General features: G+C 37.4%; 1 protein-coding gene and 1 non-coding gene across 2 annotated transcripts in view; one reads left to right on the top strand and one right to left on the bottom strand.

Annotated features, from left to right (window-relative positions):
* The first annotated feature begins 7,012 nt into the window (after positions 1-7,012).
* trnaq-uug (transfer RNA glutamine (anticodon UUG)) lies at positions 7,013-7,084 on the top strand. Its single transcript has one exon. It is a non-coding gene; the product is annotated as a tRNA-Gln (tRNA).
* A 1,031-nt stretch (positions 7,085-8,115) lies between these two features.
* calcrl2 (calcitonin receptor-like 2) overlaps positions 8,116-21,368 on the bottom strand; it is a 40,090-nt gene continuing 26,837 nt past the window's right edge. Inside the window, exons 4-13 of the mRNA XM_085260085.1 lie at positions 19,543-19,650; positions 17,841-17,953; positions 17,019-17,110; positions 16,673-16,802; positions 16,325-16,478; positions 15,766-15,826; positions 14,541-14,607; positions 12,447-12,665; positions 12,174-12,215; positions 8,116-11,998 (exon numbers count right to left, since the gene is read on the bottom strand). Of these exons, the coding sequence (XP_085116211.1) occupies positions 11,720-11,998; positions 12,174-12,215; positions 12,447-12,665; positions 14,541-14,607; positions 15,766-15,826; positions 16,325-16,478; positions 16,673-16,802; positions 17,019-17,110; positions 17,841-17,953; positions 19,543-19,650 (1,265 nt within the window). The 3' untranslated portion in view covers positions 8,116-11,719. The remainder of the gene's footprint in view (positions 11,999-12,173; positions 12,216-12,446; positions 12,666-14,540; positions 14,608-15,765; positions 15,827-16,324; positions 16,479-16,672; positions 16,803-17,018; positions 17,111-17,840; positions 17,954-19,542; positions 19,651-21,368) is intronic.

Here is a 21,368-nt window from a genome sequence, read left to right as displayed (position 1 = left end):
CAGCTTCAGACAGATTTAGAGCTCTTTCTGCTCCACAGGAATGAACGAGCGGTGTTTGTCTTGCACCGTGTTTGAATAGTTCTCTTTTTGAGAGCGAGCCTCCCATTGGAAAGTGGCTCCTGGGGTGTGAGGATGCATAATGATGCCGTTGGATAAAAGTCTTGCATCTGTGAAATGGTGACAGAACACACAGAAGCAACAAAAAGATTATAATTAAAGGAAAGCAAAGTATTTCTGCACTTTTTCATTATTATTATTCAGTGAAAAGTTAGCCTTGACTAATCTTTGACATGTCAAAGAGGTTTTTTTCATCCTATGAATAACAATGTTAAAATGTGTTTTGCAGAATTCCAGCCTTTAATGAGTAAGAGAAATGACAAAGGCCTCAATGAAAAAAACATTTTTAAAAAAGAACGTTGGAGTCAAGCATGTTCCTGGTTTGTTAGCTATTAATCTCCCCATGCAAGGCTTTCCTCATAACTTTTTAGCACCTTGTTTAATGTTGGGTAAAGAGGACACTTAAGAAAAGATGAGACACATAAATGTTCCAGTTTAAGAATCAAAATCAGAGCAGTCTGAATTGCAACTCTGGGCATATCCAGTCATATATTTTCTGTGGATGGAGGAGGAAGACGTGTTCGGCAGCTGTCACTACTGAGAACTGTGTACCTTCTTAAAATATAGTGAAGGGCCAAAAATAGGTCACATGCCTGTTTCTGAGGCTGATATGTGCCTCGGATTTAATTTAGTCAGGCTGACTAAGATTAAAACCAAAATTAAGCCTGGCACAAAAGCCTCACCTAATGTGGTTATGCTTTTTTTTCTTTAACACGTTTAAAATGCACGAGTATATGCTTTTTTAATGACTTGTCAAAAGTGCATGTGGTTACAATCAGAACACGTCTGTTTATAGTCTGTTTATAGGTATGCCACATCATAATGATTGCTCTCTCTCTGATATATATATGTATCAATGGAGGGAAACCAAATCAGGTGACCTCGCTATGAGCAGATTCATGAAGCCTCAGAATAAACATATAGCACGTTCAATTAATGTGATAAATGATCATTATAAATCCACAGTTCTCTGTGATCACTCTGAATGCAGGGGAGCTCAGATTAATAATGCCCCTCTTCATGGTGACTGTCTCCAGTGTAGCAGAAGTATTTAGTATTTTTTCTTTTGCTTGAATTTGTGAAATTATTATAATTCTATACATTACGGCTTTGAGCAAGGTGGAAAAGTTGTGAAAGCTCTCGTGTAACTAATAATTTGCCATCATCTACATTTGGGCCTTTGTAGTGCAACTATTGTGTCCATTAGTTCAGGTCCCCCAGGAACAACAGCAGACTGCGAGGCAATTTTAGCCCCCTGATCACGCTCTAAATTTCACATCACGTGACCATCACAGAACTCGACATGTATTGTTCTCACCGATGGTTACAAAAGAAACGCAATTGAAGCCATCAAAGTCTCACTGAGATAAAGGGTTTGTGAAGTTTTAAAAAAAATGTTCAACCTATGCAGGAAGGGATCAACTTAGAGGCAACTTAGAAGATTATGCCATGTGCTAATATAACATTCATGGCACACATATTAGCATTAGCACTGATAAGGATCTGATGTACAGTCATAGCTACTGACATCAAACTTTATATATTGCCTGAGTTTTTGTGAGTTATTTTTCTAGATTAAAAAAACAAACAAACAAATTTTGATAAAAAGATCAAACTTTATTTATCCCAAAGAATAATTCTTGTACTGCTCAGAAAAATCACACTGAAAAATAATAAAAAAATAGAAGAATATATATGGAGCAATAATGTAATAGATTAACATCAACACCTAAAAGTATGACACTAAATATAAAGTATTCACTGTAGAATTTAAGAGAATCTTAAATTAGGATTAATGTAAGATTATTTCTGTTCACTTTATACTTGTACATGTTTGTTATGTAAAATAATGACAACACAAAAAGTCAATACGTGAAACAGCTGCAACAGACAAAAGACAGAGAACTAGGCAATCTGCACAAAGTCGTGAAAACAAGGTTAAAGGGATGTCCTGGCTGCTGTGTTTACAATATTGTTATTTTTAGAATATTAGATAAAGCCTCAGAGTGATCCAGTAACTGAAAGTAAAGATGATACAAAAATAAACCACTGTGAAGTCGGAGTAAATAAAACAGAAAGAAGGCGAGTATTAGCGGAAAGGCTACAATTTGCGCTGCTTCTGGTTTCAATTTCATCTCATTATCCTGAAATGAGAACATTCTCAGAGCCTTATTTTGAGATACTGCTCATAGTTTTCTAGTGATTATAAATTTGCCAATCTTGCACATGCTTTATGGTTGCATATTTAAGCAAGGTTTAGTACAATTTCATTTTCATTTTGCTTTAAGTGGCCATTTAGAGTGTGGATTTCACTAAAGTGCTTACTGTGACTGAAGTTTAGTCACAATAAAAAAACCACAAAATTTCTACTCATGGTAGCAAGGAAGGTTTGATCTGTGGATGACATGTTCAGTTTTTTATTATGTATCGCTGCAGTATAAACCAGAATGGTATTGGTTTTTTAAATTTATTTACTTTTTCTTTCTGTTTCTGCTGTCTCCTCTGTGGCAATCAGGCAGGGAGACTCTCACCAGGGCCAGGCAGGCATGGAAGCACAGACAGGAAGTGACTAGATCACATGTGACAATACTGCACTGAAGGAGGCCTGCACATCTACCGCTGCGGACAGAGTGACATTACGGAGACATAGAAGGGGGTGGCAGTCACTGCCCATGCAGAAGTGAACACAAAGGAAGAGGTTGTAATTGGTTCATATACAATTTCGATCACCGCGAAAGCAGGGAGAAAAACTAAAGTGATCTGTAACTGTGAGTCTGTGTGAAAAAAAAGAAAATCAATTTGTCAAGAGACCACATCTCAACCGCAGGGAGCGAGAGACGTGTTAGAGTGAGCTCAGGAGAGATTATAAGAGCAAGCTGAGAAGGGGGGTGTGAGTCCAAAGGTGCTTATCTGAAGCTGTGTGAGTTACATAAACACTGACCCCTGCCTGCCTGCCTGCCTGCTTGCTTTGCTGCTGGATGGAAATCAGGTTGCAGCATCCAGTCAGAGCATTTAAGGTCACAATCATGGCCAGGACGCTATGTACAGCCAAGAGGTGACACAGCAGGCTGAGACACCAATAATATCTACAGTACACCAGAGTACACTGAAGGGCTAGGAAATATGTTTTTGGCTTGTTGCCTCATAGCGGTGTTCACAAGTGCTCTACACTCTTTGCCTTTTGAAAACTAACCAAGATGAACAGATTTTCTGGAGATTAGGGGGGGAAAGGCGTAATTTTGGTAATTGTTGTTAAAAGTTGTTTAGATTCATCCTGTTAGGGATACAATGTAATCCCATCCCAAGACGCTGTACCCTTAGCGTGGTTGAAGATATTGCTGTGCGATACTGCACATTTTGGCACCAATCTGATGCCAGATACAGGGCCAGTATCACCAATACCAATACTTTTGATATATAATGGCAGTTTATGTGAGGGAGAGCAGTGTGTCGTGATTCATGAGATGAATGGTCGTTAATTTGCCAATTCTGAACACATTTTAATGACCACTAAATCACTGTGATTTTTACTGTACGTTATAATTAGCTAATACAAAAAAACACATCTTTTAGCTTTTTGTGGGGTTTGGAGATCTGGATTGCAAATATGCCTGTCTCTACACAAAAAGATTCACACATTTTTCACAGTGCATGTTTGAGGTATAGTTTTTTTTATAACCAAAAAAGTGTCGTTCATGTGTGACCCATTGGACGCTGCCTGCATTTGCTCTTTCCTGCAGCACCTGCAGTACCCACATTGCTCGAGCCGCACACCTTACCTTTTACGAGCTTGGCTAACATCACAGAATATCAGATTAAATATGTGATGGCTTGCAAGGGCGAAATTTGGACACGCTTCAGTTAAAATGCCAAAGAGGGAGCGAGTGTATTCATACCAAGAGAGGCTGCACAGCCATCAAAGAGCTAGATCACAAATCTCAAGAGATGCTGCAAAGCACACCTGCGTAGAGTAATGGGGGTTAGCTGAGGTGCCTGCCTGTAAATTTGAAGTTCAGAAGAAACAGTGTGCTTTACTGTCTTTTTCCTCTCCTGATTTACTGCAAATGCGGGATCTTACTTCGTCTTTCGCCAGACCTTTCATTGACACTTTTTCCTGTGAAAAACTGGAATACTATCCCATTGTGATGTTGCCACAAAAGATGAGCCTTAATAAGACCAAGCCTTTAAATCAATAACAAATATTCTCAAGAGTAATCCACCTTTTGCAAATCACACCCCTTTAAAATCAGACCAGACAAACCCCAGCTAGACGATGATATCTGCAGTTATGGCCCGAAGAGCTACATGAAAGCTAAAGACGCTGTTTGCAGATTTGAAATATGTATTGCAGTATTGCAATACCTGAACTCCTTTTTCTGTCCATAGTGTGTTTGCAAAGAGAGACTTAGGCGATCGGAGCAAATACTTTATGCTGTCAGTTTTGATTGGTCACAAACTAAGCAGTGACATTGCTCACTTAGCTTAGACACTGAATTAAAGCTTTGACATTTATTGTAACACAGGTATAATTCAGCTACAATTTAGTAGCTAAAAATAATGTTTTTTTCAGAATGCTTTTCATGCTCATCTTAAGAAATGATTCACTTAATGCTTTTGAAACCTGTTACCTTCACTCATTCTTTTCCTCACTGTAATAGTGAAGGGCAGCAGCAGTTAGGAAGGAGCCATCATTTTACAGCTAAGAAGGACTTAAAAATGATCGGCAGCTCTTTTCGTTTCTCTTTGAAGCATGAACTTGTTGGCTTTGTCTGTCAGACATGTTCTTATAATGATAATGCCTTAAGCTCAGCCTCCAATTTCTTAAATAAAGGTTGAACATTTTAGTGCACTGCACGTGTTATACATGAAAGAGGTTTTTTTTAAAGCTTCAAAAGATTAGATGGTTGATTTGTAACTGATTTGTGTTGATAGAGCTGTTTTTTTTAAAGCTGTTGACTCATGAAACAGTATTAAGTCAATAGATGTGAAAACTGGGTGAAAAATAAGTCCACTGACCCACTCATCAATAGTTTATGTGCTAACTTGGTAACACTGATTCTACCCCAGTTCACACATGATTAAAATAAACTTTACTGATGCATACTATAGCAAAAAAATGACTTAAAAATACTAAAACTATAAACATTGTAAAAGCGCATTCCAGAAAAATGAAACAGTGTATAGTGTGTAGAACATACTGAAGGGCCACGCATACCATCTTGTCTTGCCTGGACAAGAACTGAGGCTATCACTAAAACAGGATTTAGCCTAAATCTGACAGGCTGGGATTAAAGGAAAAGAAAAGAGGCTCATCTACTCCTGTGCCTGCTCACATGTGATGTGCATATGGGATTTATTCATGCTTGCACTCAGCAGTTTTTCACCTCGAATGCTTCAAATGATCTTTGATCATGAAACTTTCAAAATGTCAATAAATGTGTGTGTAAATTTAAGTTGGGTAGAGATAAACATAGCACATCGATAATGACCCTGCATTTGATAATTGGGTGAAATTAAAACTATCAGGGCTGTTCTCAAAATAAAGATTGAAATGATATCTTATCTATTTCCTTCTGTGTGGCTGACCTACTTCTATAGGGGTTACCACAGTATAGGATGATCTGCAACAAACACTCCACTAAATTGATTTCAGTCACATTCCTGCATCCAAAGTTCAACACCACATTGATTTCCCTCTGATCCTTCTTAGGTCGAATGTGAGTGTAACCAAGTGGCCTGTTTGCTTAAACATACGTGCATTAAAACCAGTCTTTAATGGGGCCGAAGGTGAAGCGGGAGGCATCCGCTCACATGCTAGAGATTGTAACGAGTATGGCTGCTTTAAGCTGTTAGTATAGATAAGCTGTGGGGTATCAAGTGAATGTATCACCATAGCACCTCTCTATTACACTATGTGTGGATGGAGCTGTATTGGATGGACTTGCAGAGCTTATACAGAGAAGCTCATCCACAGCATTCTGTAATTATCTAGGTCTGCACAACTGGGGCAGAACCAGTCGTGCTTATTCGGCTGTAGTGCATAAGCTCAGTGACCGTGGAAACTTATTTTTAGGTTTGATTAAAATATAATCAATCTCATTTAGGGGGAAAATGTCATTACAATAGCTTAAACAGTGTAGGGACAGAACTTATAGCCTGTCTGATTACCTGCATTTTCAACAAAGCATCCGGGGGTGGTGATTTTATATGCGTGGAATTCCTTCCTGTACAGCCCAATAAAGAGCACGGTTTTAGTGAAATTATATAATAAAAATGCAAACGATACAAAAACATAGAGAAGTAGACGACGGTGTGGAGTGTGGTTAAAAACACATCCTCTGCTGCCTCCACGTGGCGTATTGTGTTACTACAACTCAGCAATAACCAACAACACCTAATGATAATAACATAACATAACAGATGTATATATGTACTTTATTCTCACCCTGCTTTCTCATTTATCATTCAGTTCATTTCAAGCATCCAAAGTAATTTACGTGTGCGGTAAGAATGAACCTGGAAGCAACGGTTAAGGTTAGCGGCGTTTCATATGAGAACTGTGTTGTAATGCTAGCTAGTTATACTACTGAGTACACGTAAACTACTACTCATATAAAAGCGCATAGAATCAACGCTGCCTTTTCAGTCTTTGGCATGTTTGAGTTAGCTAAAGGAGCTCGCTTAAAACTTACAACATGTCTTTGCAGCTAACGTCACTCATATCCTGTTAGCTGTCTTTAAAAAGCTATAAACATAAATTACAGTTTAATGTCATCGTTTCAGCTGTGTCGTTGTAATGTAGCTGAACGTAAATAGACAAATACACCTAAAATTTTAAGCAGAGAGTCTCTTCACTTTCTTCAAAAGTCGACGACCCACACTGGCGATACCATCCGGTCCCATGGTGTAATGGTTAGCACTCTGGACTTTGAATCCAGCGATCCGAGTTCAAATCTCGGTGGGACCTCGTCCTTTTCTACTACAGTACAATAAAATACGGGTTTCTTTCAGAAAATCGACATGTACTAAGAAAACAGCGAATAACCTTAAAGCAGATGTATGCCCATGTTTAAGATATTTTACAAAATAATGTATTATACACCTAAATACTTGGGGAAGATTGTCCTATCGTATCAACCAAGTGATTTGTTATTTGATGATCTAATGGTAAATGGCCTGTATTTGTATAGCGCTTTTCTAGTCCCTAAGGACCCCAAAGTGCTTTACACATCCAGTCATCCACCCATTCACACACACATTCACACACTGGTGATGGCAAGCTACATTGTAGCCACAGCCACCCTGGGGCCATTGACAGAGGTCAATGGTCAATGGAATGGAAATCTAAATGAATAATTCTAAATGAATTATCAATTCATTAACAAATGCCTTTAATGAAAAACGAATTTACAGAAAAAACTCTAAACATTAAACTCTCAATAAAACCTAAATCTATTTAAAATTGCAATTTGCTTTCCCTATTAGCTGCTGGATTAACTATTCAATTAACTTTAGCATTTCAGTGACTATTTTGGTCCTCGGAAATGATCAAACAATGAATTGGTGTATTAAAGGTGAAATATTAATGTGTACACAAATTTACTAATACATATTTTACTGCACAATTCATTAATAAATCAGGAAACGTTTCATTTTGATGCTGGTCATCCTAGCAAACCGCTTATTTCCCAACATATAATCTCAATTAGCTGTTAAAGTTAATAGTACTTATTTTAATTACTTTATATAGTGTTGGTTTACACTAAATAAGATATATTAAATAAAATAAATAATAAACAAACCAAAAAAGAAATAAAGTAGCACACAGATTGCCATATTAAATATACGCCAAATAATAAAGTAACTAGCAAAAGTTAAAATAGTTTAATGGGAAAATAGTTGAGCATAAGTATGTAAAATAACAGCAGAAACACTTGTGTAAATTACAAATATTCCCATAATAACCCAAAGTATAGAATAGTAACAGACACAGCTGGATTATAGTCACACAAATTTATTTCCACACATAAATGGCAGTGTTAAAAATATAAATACAGTATTATGTTTGTCTGTGTAGGTTCTCAGTCATCCACGTCATGGCGATCTAAGCAGCTGTGAAAGAAACACGACTGTTCTTTAGGGTTCTTGAAGACAGATGGCTTGAAAGAGGAGTGAAAGACGCTATCTATGTCCACTGTGAACGACCATCCTTGAGTCGCTTTTCTTTCCAAGCTCCTTAGAGTAATATGTTTGAAGTGAAAATTTGTTTTGGCACTTTATTGGAATGTTTCTCAAATTGCTTTGCAAATGCATCCATGACAGTTGTTTCTCTGCTGAGCAGGCACTTCCCAAGTGGGTGGGATTAAGTGAAATAGCTCTTTCTCATGCTTAGTTAATTTCCTGTTACCTCACTATATTCACACTGGAGCCTTTGTTTTTCTATTATGATGTGTGTGTATGCATGCTGTAATAACAGCTAAATACATTTGCTAACAGCTCACCTTTAACAATAAGACTTGTTCAGTTTTCTAGTGGACTGTAGCCAGGATACATACAGTGCACTACTATTAAATTGTATTTCTGTAAAGTCACTGTAAATGCATAACTGTGCAAAGGGAGGGGGAAAGCATTGTGTAACAATAATAAGCACTCTTTGAAATAATAAAACAGCAACACTATGGAAAAACTATAACAAAAAAGGCACACACATCTGTTACGCACAAACTCTTCTCCTGTCTACAGAAGTTAGACAAAAGCTCATCTTCGTTTCATCTGAAACCTCAGGGTATTAAAGCTTTACATCAGATCAGTATAACCTGTTCCATTACAATAAAAGTAATATAATTATAAAAGAAACATTAATGGCAGACATTAAATAAGTGCTTTTTTTTCATACATTGTTCACGAGAAAGTAGTGGGGAATTTGTGAAGAAACAAATCGTCTGATACCAACAATTGGTGGTTTAAAGTTCAACATTCCTTTCCCCCCCCTTTAAACACATGAAACATGAATAGATTTTCCTTATATTTTTGTTGTGTGTAGCTATTTATTTACTTTTATATGCTCTACCCAGCTGGTTGTTGTGTTTGCTTCATTCCAAACAGGTGTGTTACCAACAGGGAAGTTGCAGAGTGCCCCCTGGTGGACAAAATATTCATCATCAACATTCATGACATAGTTGAAGGGTAGCTCTCCATCTTGTTTTCTTTTACAAATTTGAATTATCAACTATATTTAATGTCTTCAGTACCAACAGATTGGCTGAGATTGGCTGATAGTATTGGTCTGCCGATAAATTGGTCAGGGTCTAGTGCACACACTATTTATGGAACTTCTCTGAGCCTTTCCTGTACTTAAACCTCAGCCTCAGAGTTTTGAGCCAACCTAGTTGAGCCGTTCTAGTTCTAATCTCATTGTAGAGAAACTGAAACCGGAGCTCAGCAAGAGACAATGAGAAAAGACGAGCAAAAGAAATATTTTTTTGCATATGTAAATATAGTTTGGATAATATGTAAATAAAGTTTTGAAAAATAAAATACCACTCCTGTATTTTAGCTCTTTTGCTGACTGTCCAAAAACCCCCAACATTCTGGCTGCTCAGTTACAGATTGAAGTTAAGGGATAAAACTCCAAACTATAACTAGTCACGACAAGTCTAGTTAAACCACAACAACACACAATATTGTTTAGTCTTTACCTTACATTCTCTTGAACTGAACTAACTGAATTACATTGTGTAAGAAACAGCTAGCATAGCAGTTGCTAGCTTCACATTTTGCTAAATTTTAACTTGGTTCAGCTTTTCACCTCAGTGGGTTTGCTTGTGTCATTTACTTAGGTGATGAAGTACCATAACGCCACTTCAATTTACCAAAATTGGTATTTTTCGACAAAATGCTAAAGAATACGTAGGGTTTAAGTTTCAGATTATCCAGCTGCAGCTATTGGGCCAGCTAGCTTAAACTTTGGATATAATTTTTAGATTTACATGTCTAGTTAGCTGCCTTTCTGTATCATTTGGTTTTGAAAAAAAAAAATTAACATTTTTTTTTTCATTGTTACAGTAAAAGCCAACTCAAACTAAATATTACAGCATTTTGCCTTTTTTGCATTTTGTATAGGGCAGATTAGTTCTATAACAGTGTATTTTCCAAACTCTCTGGGCACAGCACTCCCTCTGGTAATAAATTCCAGCTCTATTATAGGATTCACTGTGATGTGAAATTTAATATGTGAAACAACTTAAATGAGGATGCTGGCTTTCAAGACAACATGAGGTGTTTTTATCTTTCTTAAATAAAAGTTTGTAAAAAAAAAAATCACATCTCTGGGCTACGACATTCACTTGGTCACTCTGATATACAGTTAAGCATTCGGCAGCTCTATGGGGCAACTAATGACACAAACACTCACCTGAAAATATGCATTAACTGTTTAGAAAAGAGCAATGTTTTAATACACAGTTATCAGAGGTTTAAATAAGGCTTCAGATAAAATATCTGGATTGATTGCAGTTGCTGGAACTCTCAATATGAGGTCCCGCAAGGTGTCCATGAAAGTGAAAGAGGAAATCATTCCCAAAAAATAAACCTATCAGACAGATAGCAAAAGCTTTTCAAGTGGCCAAATCAACAATCTACTACATTTAGTAGAAAATGTAGTGCTGACCATTAACAGCTCTAAAAGATCTGGAAGCCCACAAAAGGCAACTTAAAGAAGATGATTGCAAATTCTTTCCTTGTTTAGCAAGACCCTTTGAATTTAGCTAACCCAAGAACGCTCTCAGGGAGGTAGCTGTATAATTTTAAAGTCTACAATCAAGCTAGTCACCTCATCTCAGTCTAATAAAGCATGCTTTTCAGTTACTAAATACAAAACTAGCGGCAGGGAAACAAGCAGCAACTGAATGTGGCTGCGGTTAAGACCTGGCAGAGCATCTCAAAGGAAATGCACCATTGATGATATCCATAGTTTTTAGACTCCAAAAGGATTTTCATCCAAATCTTTAAAAACTGTTCAATTAAAATTAAAATTTAAAGTAATTGGTTTATCCAATTACTCAAAGAAAATAGGGGACAATGTAATAAAATGGCTAGAATTCCTAAACAGCTAATGCAATACTTTTATTAATCGCATATTGATTGTTTGATTTGCTGTAGATCGTGTTTGGTGGTGTAGAGATGTGTCATTGTCCAAAAATCTATTTTCCTAACTGCATCTAAGATACAGTGTCAGGATTGTCATCTTTCTCTATTCTGATGAAAACTACAAAAAACAAACAACAACTGAAACTTGACTTGACTGCAGCAACATAACAAAACGTTACAATACGATTACTGGATATTACTGGATATGATGAACGACGATGATGAACGCTTGTTTTTTTCATCAGTTCCTAAAAGTCCAAAAACGTAAGCGTAGAAATGTGCCTGTGTGAGCTACACATTACATGCTTTTAAATCGCTCTCCAGACATTATGTACATACATACAAAACCTAACATTTATTGTGAAAACTCTCCGTCAGTCCCTGTTTTTTTCAGTGTGTGTGTTGTGTGTGTGTGTATATGGCACTAAAACCGTCACCTCTGTGTTTTATCCAATCAGATTTGAGTGGTCTCCAGAATGTTGCTTATCTCCCCGTTGGTGCATGCATTGCTCTTCTTCCTGCTGGCGTTTTGCGGCACCACGGAGATCGAGTCCTTTTTTTCCGAAGGTGCATTGGCAGACGGCTCTACGTTCATGGTGATGCGGCTGGTTTCGGTGATGGAAGAGTTGGTGTGGTAGTTAAAGTGGTTGTTGGTGAGAGGTGTTTCACCCCAGCCGGTTTTGCCCCAGGCAGATTTACACTGAAACCACTTCCTCCGCACTGCTGTTTGAGCCTGCACATCAACAGTGAATAAATGTCATCTTATCTATGCTCTTTTGCCAATTCTAAGTCAACATTTTGGAAATTCGGACAGAATTTATATCGAATGAGTAAAAAAAAATCTGCATTATTTGTGTCATGACTGAAGTCTTAGTCAGTTTAGCACTTTGAAAATTTCTTAGACATACCTCAGCATTGCAGAAACAGAAAATAGATGCCACCAGGAGTCCCTGAAAAGTAACAGCCAGACAGATTCAATAGCAGTAAAAAAACATTTCTTAGTGAGAGCACTATACATGGTAAATTTGGAATGGGTTAATATTAATACACAGTGCTTATTTATGCAGTTTTAGGAGCAAAAAGTGCTCTTTGTCACTGCATGTTGCAAATTATCGAAAGCACTCTTTTGGTTTGATCACAGAGTTTAATGTATCTCAAGTGTGCCATTGTTTTGAGTGTACCTGGAAGTGAGTGAAGATGTTAAGAAAGAACTCATAGACAGCGTGGCTAATGCGTCCATCCGGCGCCCAAGGTATGAGGATATACTGGATTCCCAGCAGAGGGATGAGGATGAGCGTGGCTCTAACTGCTTTCATGTAGGTCGTGGACTCAGCACAGTGTGTCTCTTTCAGTTTGGTTATCAGAACCCGGACGATATTCAGGAGAAAGAAAAAGTTCACCTGGATAGATGGATGGAGGGGGATAGAGAAAAATATATGTGGTTAAAACAAATATGGATGAAAAGAATGAGACATAATCTTTATTATGAGGCTTTAAAAAAAATCTTTTATACGGAAAATACAACAAGTGGCCTGATGGTGGCACTGGAGTCCCAGTAATTAAGGAGACTGAAGTTTAATACATGACTACTTACTGTCTACATTGTGTGCCTTTTACAGTTTAATACAATCATTTTGGCACTCGTTTCAGAACCTGGATGTCATGTTGGGTACTACGTGCTAATGTGTAACATGTTTTCAGGCCAAATCTGCTCTACAGTAATACTTTTTCTCTTGTAATTATTCCAGTGGAATTGACACTAAACCAGGCAGAGACACACGCTTAACTGATGAACAATAGTTGGCCGTGATTGGCTTCTTCTGCATCAGAAGACAACTTCAACAATGTGGAATCTGTAAGTATCCCAACCACTGCACATATGCTGAAAAGGTACCCAATTTCCCTAAAACAGCTCTACTATGTGCTTTTCGAGAGAAATGCAGACATAGAGAAGCAACAGACCATTAAGTATGTTCAGTTTATGGCTCTGGATGCAAGTAAAAACACTCTTAAGTTCATTTTTGTGGCTCAGGCAGGCTTCCAACAAGCCAAGACAAAGAGCGAGGTCAGAATTTCACTGGTCAGTGGAACACCATCACAGTATCTTGACAACGTGAGGCCAACATCACATGTCTGCTGCTATATTAGAAGATGGTGTGGTGGGATGCAGATCTTGTGTTGGCTCATACAATGCAGAGCTCCTTGTAGCATTCTTTATGAGCTAAATCTGGTCTTTGGGACTGCTGGGGAATTCTGTGATACTGTGTGGGACAATGTTAATTTGCATGATGCTTTCAGCTGGAGCCATGGTTTCAGGATCATCCACAGCTCACCATCATAGACTTGCCCATGCACTCTCCTTTCCTCTGTGTGACTGAGGATTTTTCCCCACATGGAAGTAGAAAATATGTGACAGGCATCTGCATCAACAAGTGATCATCCTCCAGACATGCAACATAACAGCAGACAAGTGTCGGGTCTGGACTCGCCAAAGGTTCTTTCCAATATGTTCCAATATGTATATTATTTTTAGCAAATTGCTTTCATTTAAAGGGAACCACGCTGTTATTTACAGTGTATTTTATCTATCTAGTCGGCTATTTTTCTTCACTTATCTGGGTCCCAGTTGTGGGGGCAGCAGACTAATTGGAGACTAAGTTTTTTCCCAAGCCAAACGAGAGATGTAATCTCTCCAGCATGTCCTGGGTCTGCCCCAGAGGCCTCCTGTTGAGTGGAACATGCCTGGAGCAACTCATCTAGGAGGTGCATAGCAGAGGCTCTCCTCGTCTTACAGTGGATTTCATTAGTAAATTTAACATTTGTTCATTGACTCCACTGCATCTGTTGTATTCTCTCTACTGGTTCTTTTACAGCAACGACATATGTGTACTGCATGTACTCTAATATTCAATGATTTTCTAAACAACTAAACAGTGAAACTGTACCAGTTTTCCTTAAAAACATATGAACGCAAATGCAGTGTTTTGAATGAGAATTTTGTTTTTAGCGTTTTGAAAAATGACATCCAGGTTCTGAAACTAGTGCCAAAGCTATGATTTTATTAGCATTTTATCATTTTACTGTAATTATGCTGGCAATATTTATCATGGCACTTAAAGGCTGACACAGCGTATTTGATCTCTCTGTTAATAAATGAATGTGTATCTGGTATATTGTCTATTTCATGTATCAGAGTGTGCAGCAGTGTAATGAACTGTCACTCAATATTTAAAATTTGGGTAAAAGATATTTAAAATGCACTGTTATCAACTCACAATGAGTGCAACATGAATGGGGGCGTGTATGATGTAGAGCAGCTGAGTGTGTGTGCTAATCCAGCACCTGAAACAAACACAAAGAGGAAATCATTGTTCATCGTTTGTGCCACACTCAATGAACACTGCAATTTGATGAGATAATTCTATATTTTATAATTCTTCTTAACAAAAGACCGTACTATGAGGCTAGAGTAAAGACCTGCAAAAGCACTTTATTCTTTGAGTCCATACCGGAGGCCGAACAAAGGATCACAGTGTTTTTTTTTAATATTCTTATATAGTCTCTTATGTTTTATTGTATAAAAATATTTTACTGAAAAAGCAGTTAAATTGACAGATATTCTAAAAAAAAAAAACTCCCCAAATTTTAAAAACTTCTGAACAAAGTTCAGATGGGAGAAATTTCATAATGGAAGCTCTGATTCAAACCAAAGTAGATGTGACAGATGTGGGCAGAGGGTTCTTCTACGTATCTGAAAAAAAGAATATAAATATCATGATGGACTGATTGAATAGAGTGCTACATATATAAAAATATAAAGATCAGTAAACACCAAACATTTTTGGGGGGAGAAGGTCTGACTGTGATGAATCCAGCAATATAAACCATGTGACTGTATCAGGTGAACTTAATATTCTACATTAAAAAAGCACGTAGCAAGTAAAATAAAGGTGTGGAAGGGGTGGAGCTATCAAATTATCCAAAAACTATAACTGACAAATTAAAAATATAATACCACAATATATTTTACTCAACTAATGTCAAAGGTGTTCATCTGCTTATAATAATGATGATGGCAAAACATCTTTTACGAAGCTGCTGTAGACATAGTCGCTATATAAACTATCCCTGTAAGCCACAATCTTTATCAGTGTTTTCGCAGGCTGTAAAGATTGTGGCTTATGGGAATGGGTCACATTGCAGCTTGTACATGTGGATTACAGTGAATCAAATTACTCTCAGCGAGTCAGGCTTTGTCAGTCATTAGCTTATATCCATTATATACTGACCTTAGTTTGTTGAACATTTTTCAGTCAAATATTTCTATACAAGAATCCACTTCATATTTTAGAGACTATAGAAAAGATGAAAAACTCTCTTGTGCTTTGCTCTACTTCCAGTACGGATATCTCTACACGTCTTACTACATTTCTCATCTTAGTCTGAGCTTCTGATTTACAGAGATGACAATGGCAAAACAGTAAATGTGCTGCATCTTACGGGTCGTTGTGGAAAAGCCCACGAGCCACAGCGTATGTGACAGCAGGAACGATGGGAAAACCTTTGGACAGAGAGAGAGAAAATCAGAAATGAATACTAGTCTGACACCCAGGATCTCTGCAGAGGCTGCTGCAGCCGCAGCAGTACATCTTAGTGTATTAGTGAATGAGGATGTATATGTATGTATAATACATGCTCACATGTTTGGATACAGTGCCGTGAAAAAGTATTTACCCTCTTCCTGATTTCTTAGTTTTGTTTTGTTCTTTTTTTTATATATATATATATTTGTCATGCATATCATGTTTCAGATCATCAAGCAAATTTTAATAGTGGACAAAGATAACCAGAGTAAATAATTAAGAGGAAATAATAATAATAATCCCCTTAACAATAATATTAAGGGGGAAAAAAGCTATCCCAACCTACCTGGCCCTTTGTGGCCAGAGCCAGGTCTGCAAATTTGCTGCTAACATGATGCAAATTCCTACATAACTAGACTAAGGAACTCCAAGAAGAATTGGAAAAGGCACAAATGTGTGTGATCCTCCTGACTCACCCCACCCCAGGATGTAGTACCAGAAGAGCTGCTGTTCCCCAACAAAGACGGCCACTATGATGAGTGTGTGGAGGTAGATGCCTTCACACAGCATCCAGAAGTAGGTGGAAGTAGAGGTATACTGAGTCAGTACAGCCAGGATCTTACAGTTCACCTGATAGAGGGGATATCGTAAGTCCTTATATACTGAATATGTTATAAGCAGATTTTTTATAAATATGTAATTAAACACAAACAGAGGACCACAGGTGAAAACTGAGAAAGGCACTAGACTATGGATTATAAGGCCTTTTTGAAAACAGAGAAAACTCATGAGTGTAATGAGATGAAGACTAGTTGGTGGCTCACAGAGTTGCTGGTGTCTGTGCCCTGGTTATTGACTATGCTGAATGTGAGCCATATCATAGTAACAATTGAGTTTAAGATGAAGGAAAGAAACATGTTCTTATGAAGGGAGATTCTCTGGCAGCTAAGGCTCCTGAAAGAGAGCAGAGAGAGCAAAGGAACAGCATTAATGGACTACCGTATTAGTTACGGGTGCTTCAGAGTGAACTAATACTTTTCTCAGGAGATTAATATTCCCATTCAAGCAATCACCATTATTTTCTATGATAATTTAATCATATGATTATGAAGAGGGAAAAAACAAGAAGCAGTCAATTAACCCAGACAGAAGAAACCTCCCATGACTCACTTGAAGTAGGAGAAGATGGTCAGACTGATGACTAAGGACACAATGGAAAGACTATGACCCACCATGGCCATGTAGTAGACACTGATGGCAAGCTGCAGGGAACAAATTGCTCAGCTATGATGAATGTAAATAGATTTATCGCTGACTAAGAGTGATTTTCTTTTAAAATTAAGATGTTAGCCAGCACAGAATACAATCTTTGCATCTTCTCTTCACAGTATGTGAAAGCAGCACACAGCAATGCAAATAAAACAACTGTAAACTCTCTTCTGAGAGAGAAAGTATTTGCTGAATGGCCATCAATTAAGATGCACTAAACAGTAATCACTGCTGGAGAAATGGCATGGGAATTTTAAATTGATTAAAGACAATATACAAAAAGTCTGACAGGCTTTAGAGATTTGTTTCTGACAGGAATATTCTTCAAACAACTGGCCTGTTCAGTCTAGACATGAGGTTGATTAGACTAAAAGCAGATTTGAGCAAGGTGAAAATTTCTATCAGAACTCTACTTAGACATATTTTGGAGGGTTAGATGAGTTTGCAAAGTTTTATGGCTTTCTAATAGTTAAATTGGCATCTCCAAATCAGATCAAATGAGATAAGATAAAATTGCAAGTTGAAAGTTGAAAGTGCGAACAAATTCTAACTCCAGTCAGAAAATTTCACAAAAAACATTCATTTATTCAGAAAAATAGCTCCCGAAACAGTGGCACACAGAACCAGATTACAGTAAAGGTCAATGCTCCAATTTGGTCAATTCAGCCAAAACCAAACCAAATTAAACAAATGCAGTAAATGATGAAAATAGCTCCATTTTACCTTGAGTTTGTGGTTAGTGTGTGCAGAACACATGGTGTAGTTAGACCAGATTCTCTTGCTCTCTGGGTGATGGAACCACTGGCCATCAGGATTACAGACTTTGGTAACCCTCTCTGTTGAATGAACAGATTTTACATGTTGTCATAGTTGGCAATGATAAGCCCATTATACATGAAATACAGCACGTGGACGATTTGTAGTACATGCAGTTAGGTCTGTTCTTTGCTGCACAAAGGGACAATTTTTGCAGTTTTGCCCCTGTAAACCACCACAGTGGATTTTAAATAAAACCATCAAATTGTCCTTGAAGTGAAGGCTTTTAGCTTTAATTAAAAGGGTTTAACAAAATTATTACAGTTTAACAAATGCAACAACTTTTAAACACAGTCCCCCATTTTTGAAGTCTCTAAATTAGTTAGACAAACTAACTTAATTTTTAAATATCAGGACTGTTTTTAATACTTACATGAAGTCAATGACTGCCTTAAGACTTTAACCCATGGACATCTTTAACCCTGGAGAACCCATGGGCTCGGATCTGACCCCATTGGTTCTCCAGGGTTAAATGCTGTTTTTTCACCCTTGAAATGATCTGCCATGTGTTTACTGTAGCTTATTTAAGTTGCTGTTTGTTTGTGGAACTTTCTGCATTTAACTAGCGAAAAGGTTGTTTTTGCAATATGCTTTGGGTCATTTTCGTCTTACCCAACAGTTTTGCAGCATTTGGCTGAATCTGAGCAGAGAGTATAGCCCTGTTCACTTCAGTATTCATCCTGCTATTTCAACTAAAAGTCAAAACACCATTCATCACTAGTGATCTAGTTCCACTAGCAGCCGTACGGGCACATGCCATAACAAAGTCTCCACTATGTTGGACAGATGATTCCGCTTTGTCTTCCTTTTCTAGTAAATTACCCTTAGTTTCATCAGATTTTTCTGGAAAGTCAAATCTGGTTTTCAGGTTCATTAGTGTAACCAGTGGTTTGCACCTTGTTGTAAACCACCTGTACTTCATTCATGAAGGTGTATCTTGATTGCAGACTTTTGACAATGACATGCCTACCCCCTTGAAAGTGTTCTTGACTTGGCTAAATGTTTCAGAGTTGGTTTTCTGAACCATCGACAGAATTCTGTCAACATCCTCTCTAGTTGTCTTCTGATCAGTGCAAAAAATTGTTTTAACACTGCACAAGATTGTTGATTTGGCTACTCCTTTAGTTTTCCGATCACACTAATAGATTTATTTTGGTTTTGATCCTAATGACGGGCTTCTTCACTTGCACTGATAACTTTTTGAGCCTTACATTGACTAAAATGACTAAAAAAGCTATAAAACACAAATTCATTACTTTGAATGAAATTCAGACATTACGTGTCCTTTATTTCTCACGAAATAGCAAGGGAATGGACACCTGTCCAAGAAACTTCTTGTCAGTCCAATGAAAATGAAAATTGGTGACTATGTATCGACTATGTATAGAAATGCCTCTAATTCCTAAACAAATAATACAACATTTTTGTTAAACCCGTTTGATTGTGATTTAGAGATCAATCACATCTTCATTACTTGATTTAAAATTAACTATGGTGGTGTAAATTCAAAACTATAACTATCTTTGTTCAATCTATTATTCACTTACTGTATCAGTACAAATAAAAAAGAAGAATACAAAGAGACCATGTGTGTCCATTACGGCCTTACCAGTAGGGTCAAAGTCCATAAAATATGCTGGACACATCTGCATGACAGTTCCTGGAGCTGAATCATCCCAACATAGCCAGCCATCCCATGTACGGTTACAGTAAGGGCCTAAAGAGGGCAGAGGAGAAATGTCATTGAGATTTGCATGTCTGTGCAGTGGTAATTTAGGGTAAGATAACCATAAAACACACACACACACACACACACACACACACACACACACACACACACACACACACACACACAGACAGAGAGAGAGAGAGAGAGAGAGAGAGAGAGAGAGAGCAGCTGGATAGTGTAGTGGTAACACTATAAGCCTTTTGGAAGTTCTAACCAAGTGGTGGCTAAGATGAATAGGCACATAGACAGGGGTGCACATAAGTGGTCCGCAGGTGCGCATTCGCTGTCAAAATAAAAGACGTGCACCAGATAAGAAGTTGCAACGTGTGTTTGCGTAGATAAAAGGCACTGTTTTTGTCCGCTAGAGTGAGATTTTCACGGCATATTCTGCACCACATCTCTGTGCGTTCATCATTTGAAGCCAGCTCACCTCCTGCAACCACTTTTCAATACGTGCTTCTTTTGCGGTTCGGACTCCTTATGACATTTCTTTGGAGGTGGAGGAACACCAAAGTAATTGCTTAAAGGAGCTTATCTGGTGCGCATCTTTTATTTTGACAGCGAATCCGCACCTGCGGACCACTTTTGTGCACCCCTGCAAATAGCTCAATACAGCGGCACACAGAAAGGAATTGGCAGTAATACCAGAGGGGTAAAACACCAGCCACTTGTAGACAGAGCAGTTCCTCAAGACTGCAAGACCAGACTGACCAACATGTCCACTGCCTGGATTGACTACAAGAAAGCATATTACTCAATGCCCCACGCATGGATCCTAGAATACCTAACACTATACAAGATCAACAGGACCTTAGGAGACTTTAAAGTTTGTAATATTTGCAGATGACACAAATATATTTTGTTCAGGTGTGGAATTGCCACAGGTTTTGGAGATGATCATACAGGAATTAACGATATTAAAGAAGTGATTTGATATAAATGAATTATCATTGAATCTAGATAAAAACTAATTTATGTTGTTTGGAAACCAAAATAAAAATATCAAAGTAGAAATATGTGTTGACAATGTATATTTAGAAAGAGTAAATGTAATAAAATTTCTTGGTGTGATCATTGACCACAAGGTCTGTTGGAAACCACACATTACTTATGTTCGAGGGAAATTGGCGTCCTGGGGAAAGCAAATAATATATAAAGTAAGAAATAAATTGCTTCCAAAAGAAATCTGTAAATTGTTTATAGAAAGACAAGGTGGGTGTAACTTAAGTAAGTAAAACTTTATTTATATAGCACCTTTCAAGATAAAAATCACAAAGTGCTTCACAGAAGCTAAAGAGGGAGGGAAATAGAATTTGAAAATACAAAGCGCTAGAACAACTTTGAAAAGTATGTCTATCTCTATAGCAGGAGTTAAATTATGGAACAGTCTAACAGAAGAAATGAAAGAAAGTAACAACATAAACTAGTTTAAAATGAAATATAAAAAACAATTTTTTAACAAATATAAGAATGAAGAAAACAGGGTTAACCCAGTGCGGAAATGTTGTTCGTAATAGTGTTTTAGTTTGTTTGTCTCATAATTTGTCAATCTGCAAACGTTACCACTCAGTCCTTATTTATATGAAAGTAACTATACTGTGGTGGGGCTTGTTTATTTGTTTTGTTTATTTGTTTGTTTTGTTTTGTTTTGTCTTTGCTTTACTTTTACTTCATATGTTGTTTGTTTAATTTAAGGCTAAAAGAAA

Source organism: Mchenga conophoros, linkage group LG20, assembly GCF_057382185.1.
Source record: "Mchenga conophoros isolate Kocher_MC1m ecotype Shallow Benthic linkage group LG20, M_conophoros_male_GT1.1, whole genome shotgun sequence".
In the NCBI taxonomy this organism is placed as follows: domain Eukaryota; kingdom Metazoa; phylum Chordata; class Actinopteri; order Cichliformes; family Cichlidae; genus Mchenga; species Mchenga conophoros.
Note: the sequence above shows the minus strand (reverse complement) of the source record. Positions and strands in the feature narration are given on the sequence as shown.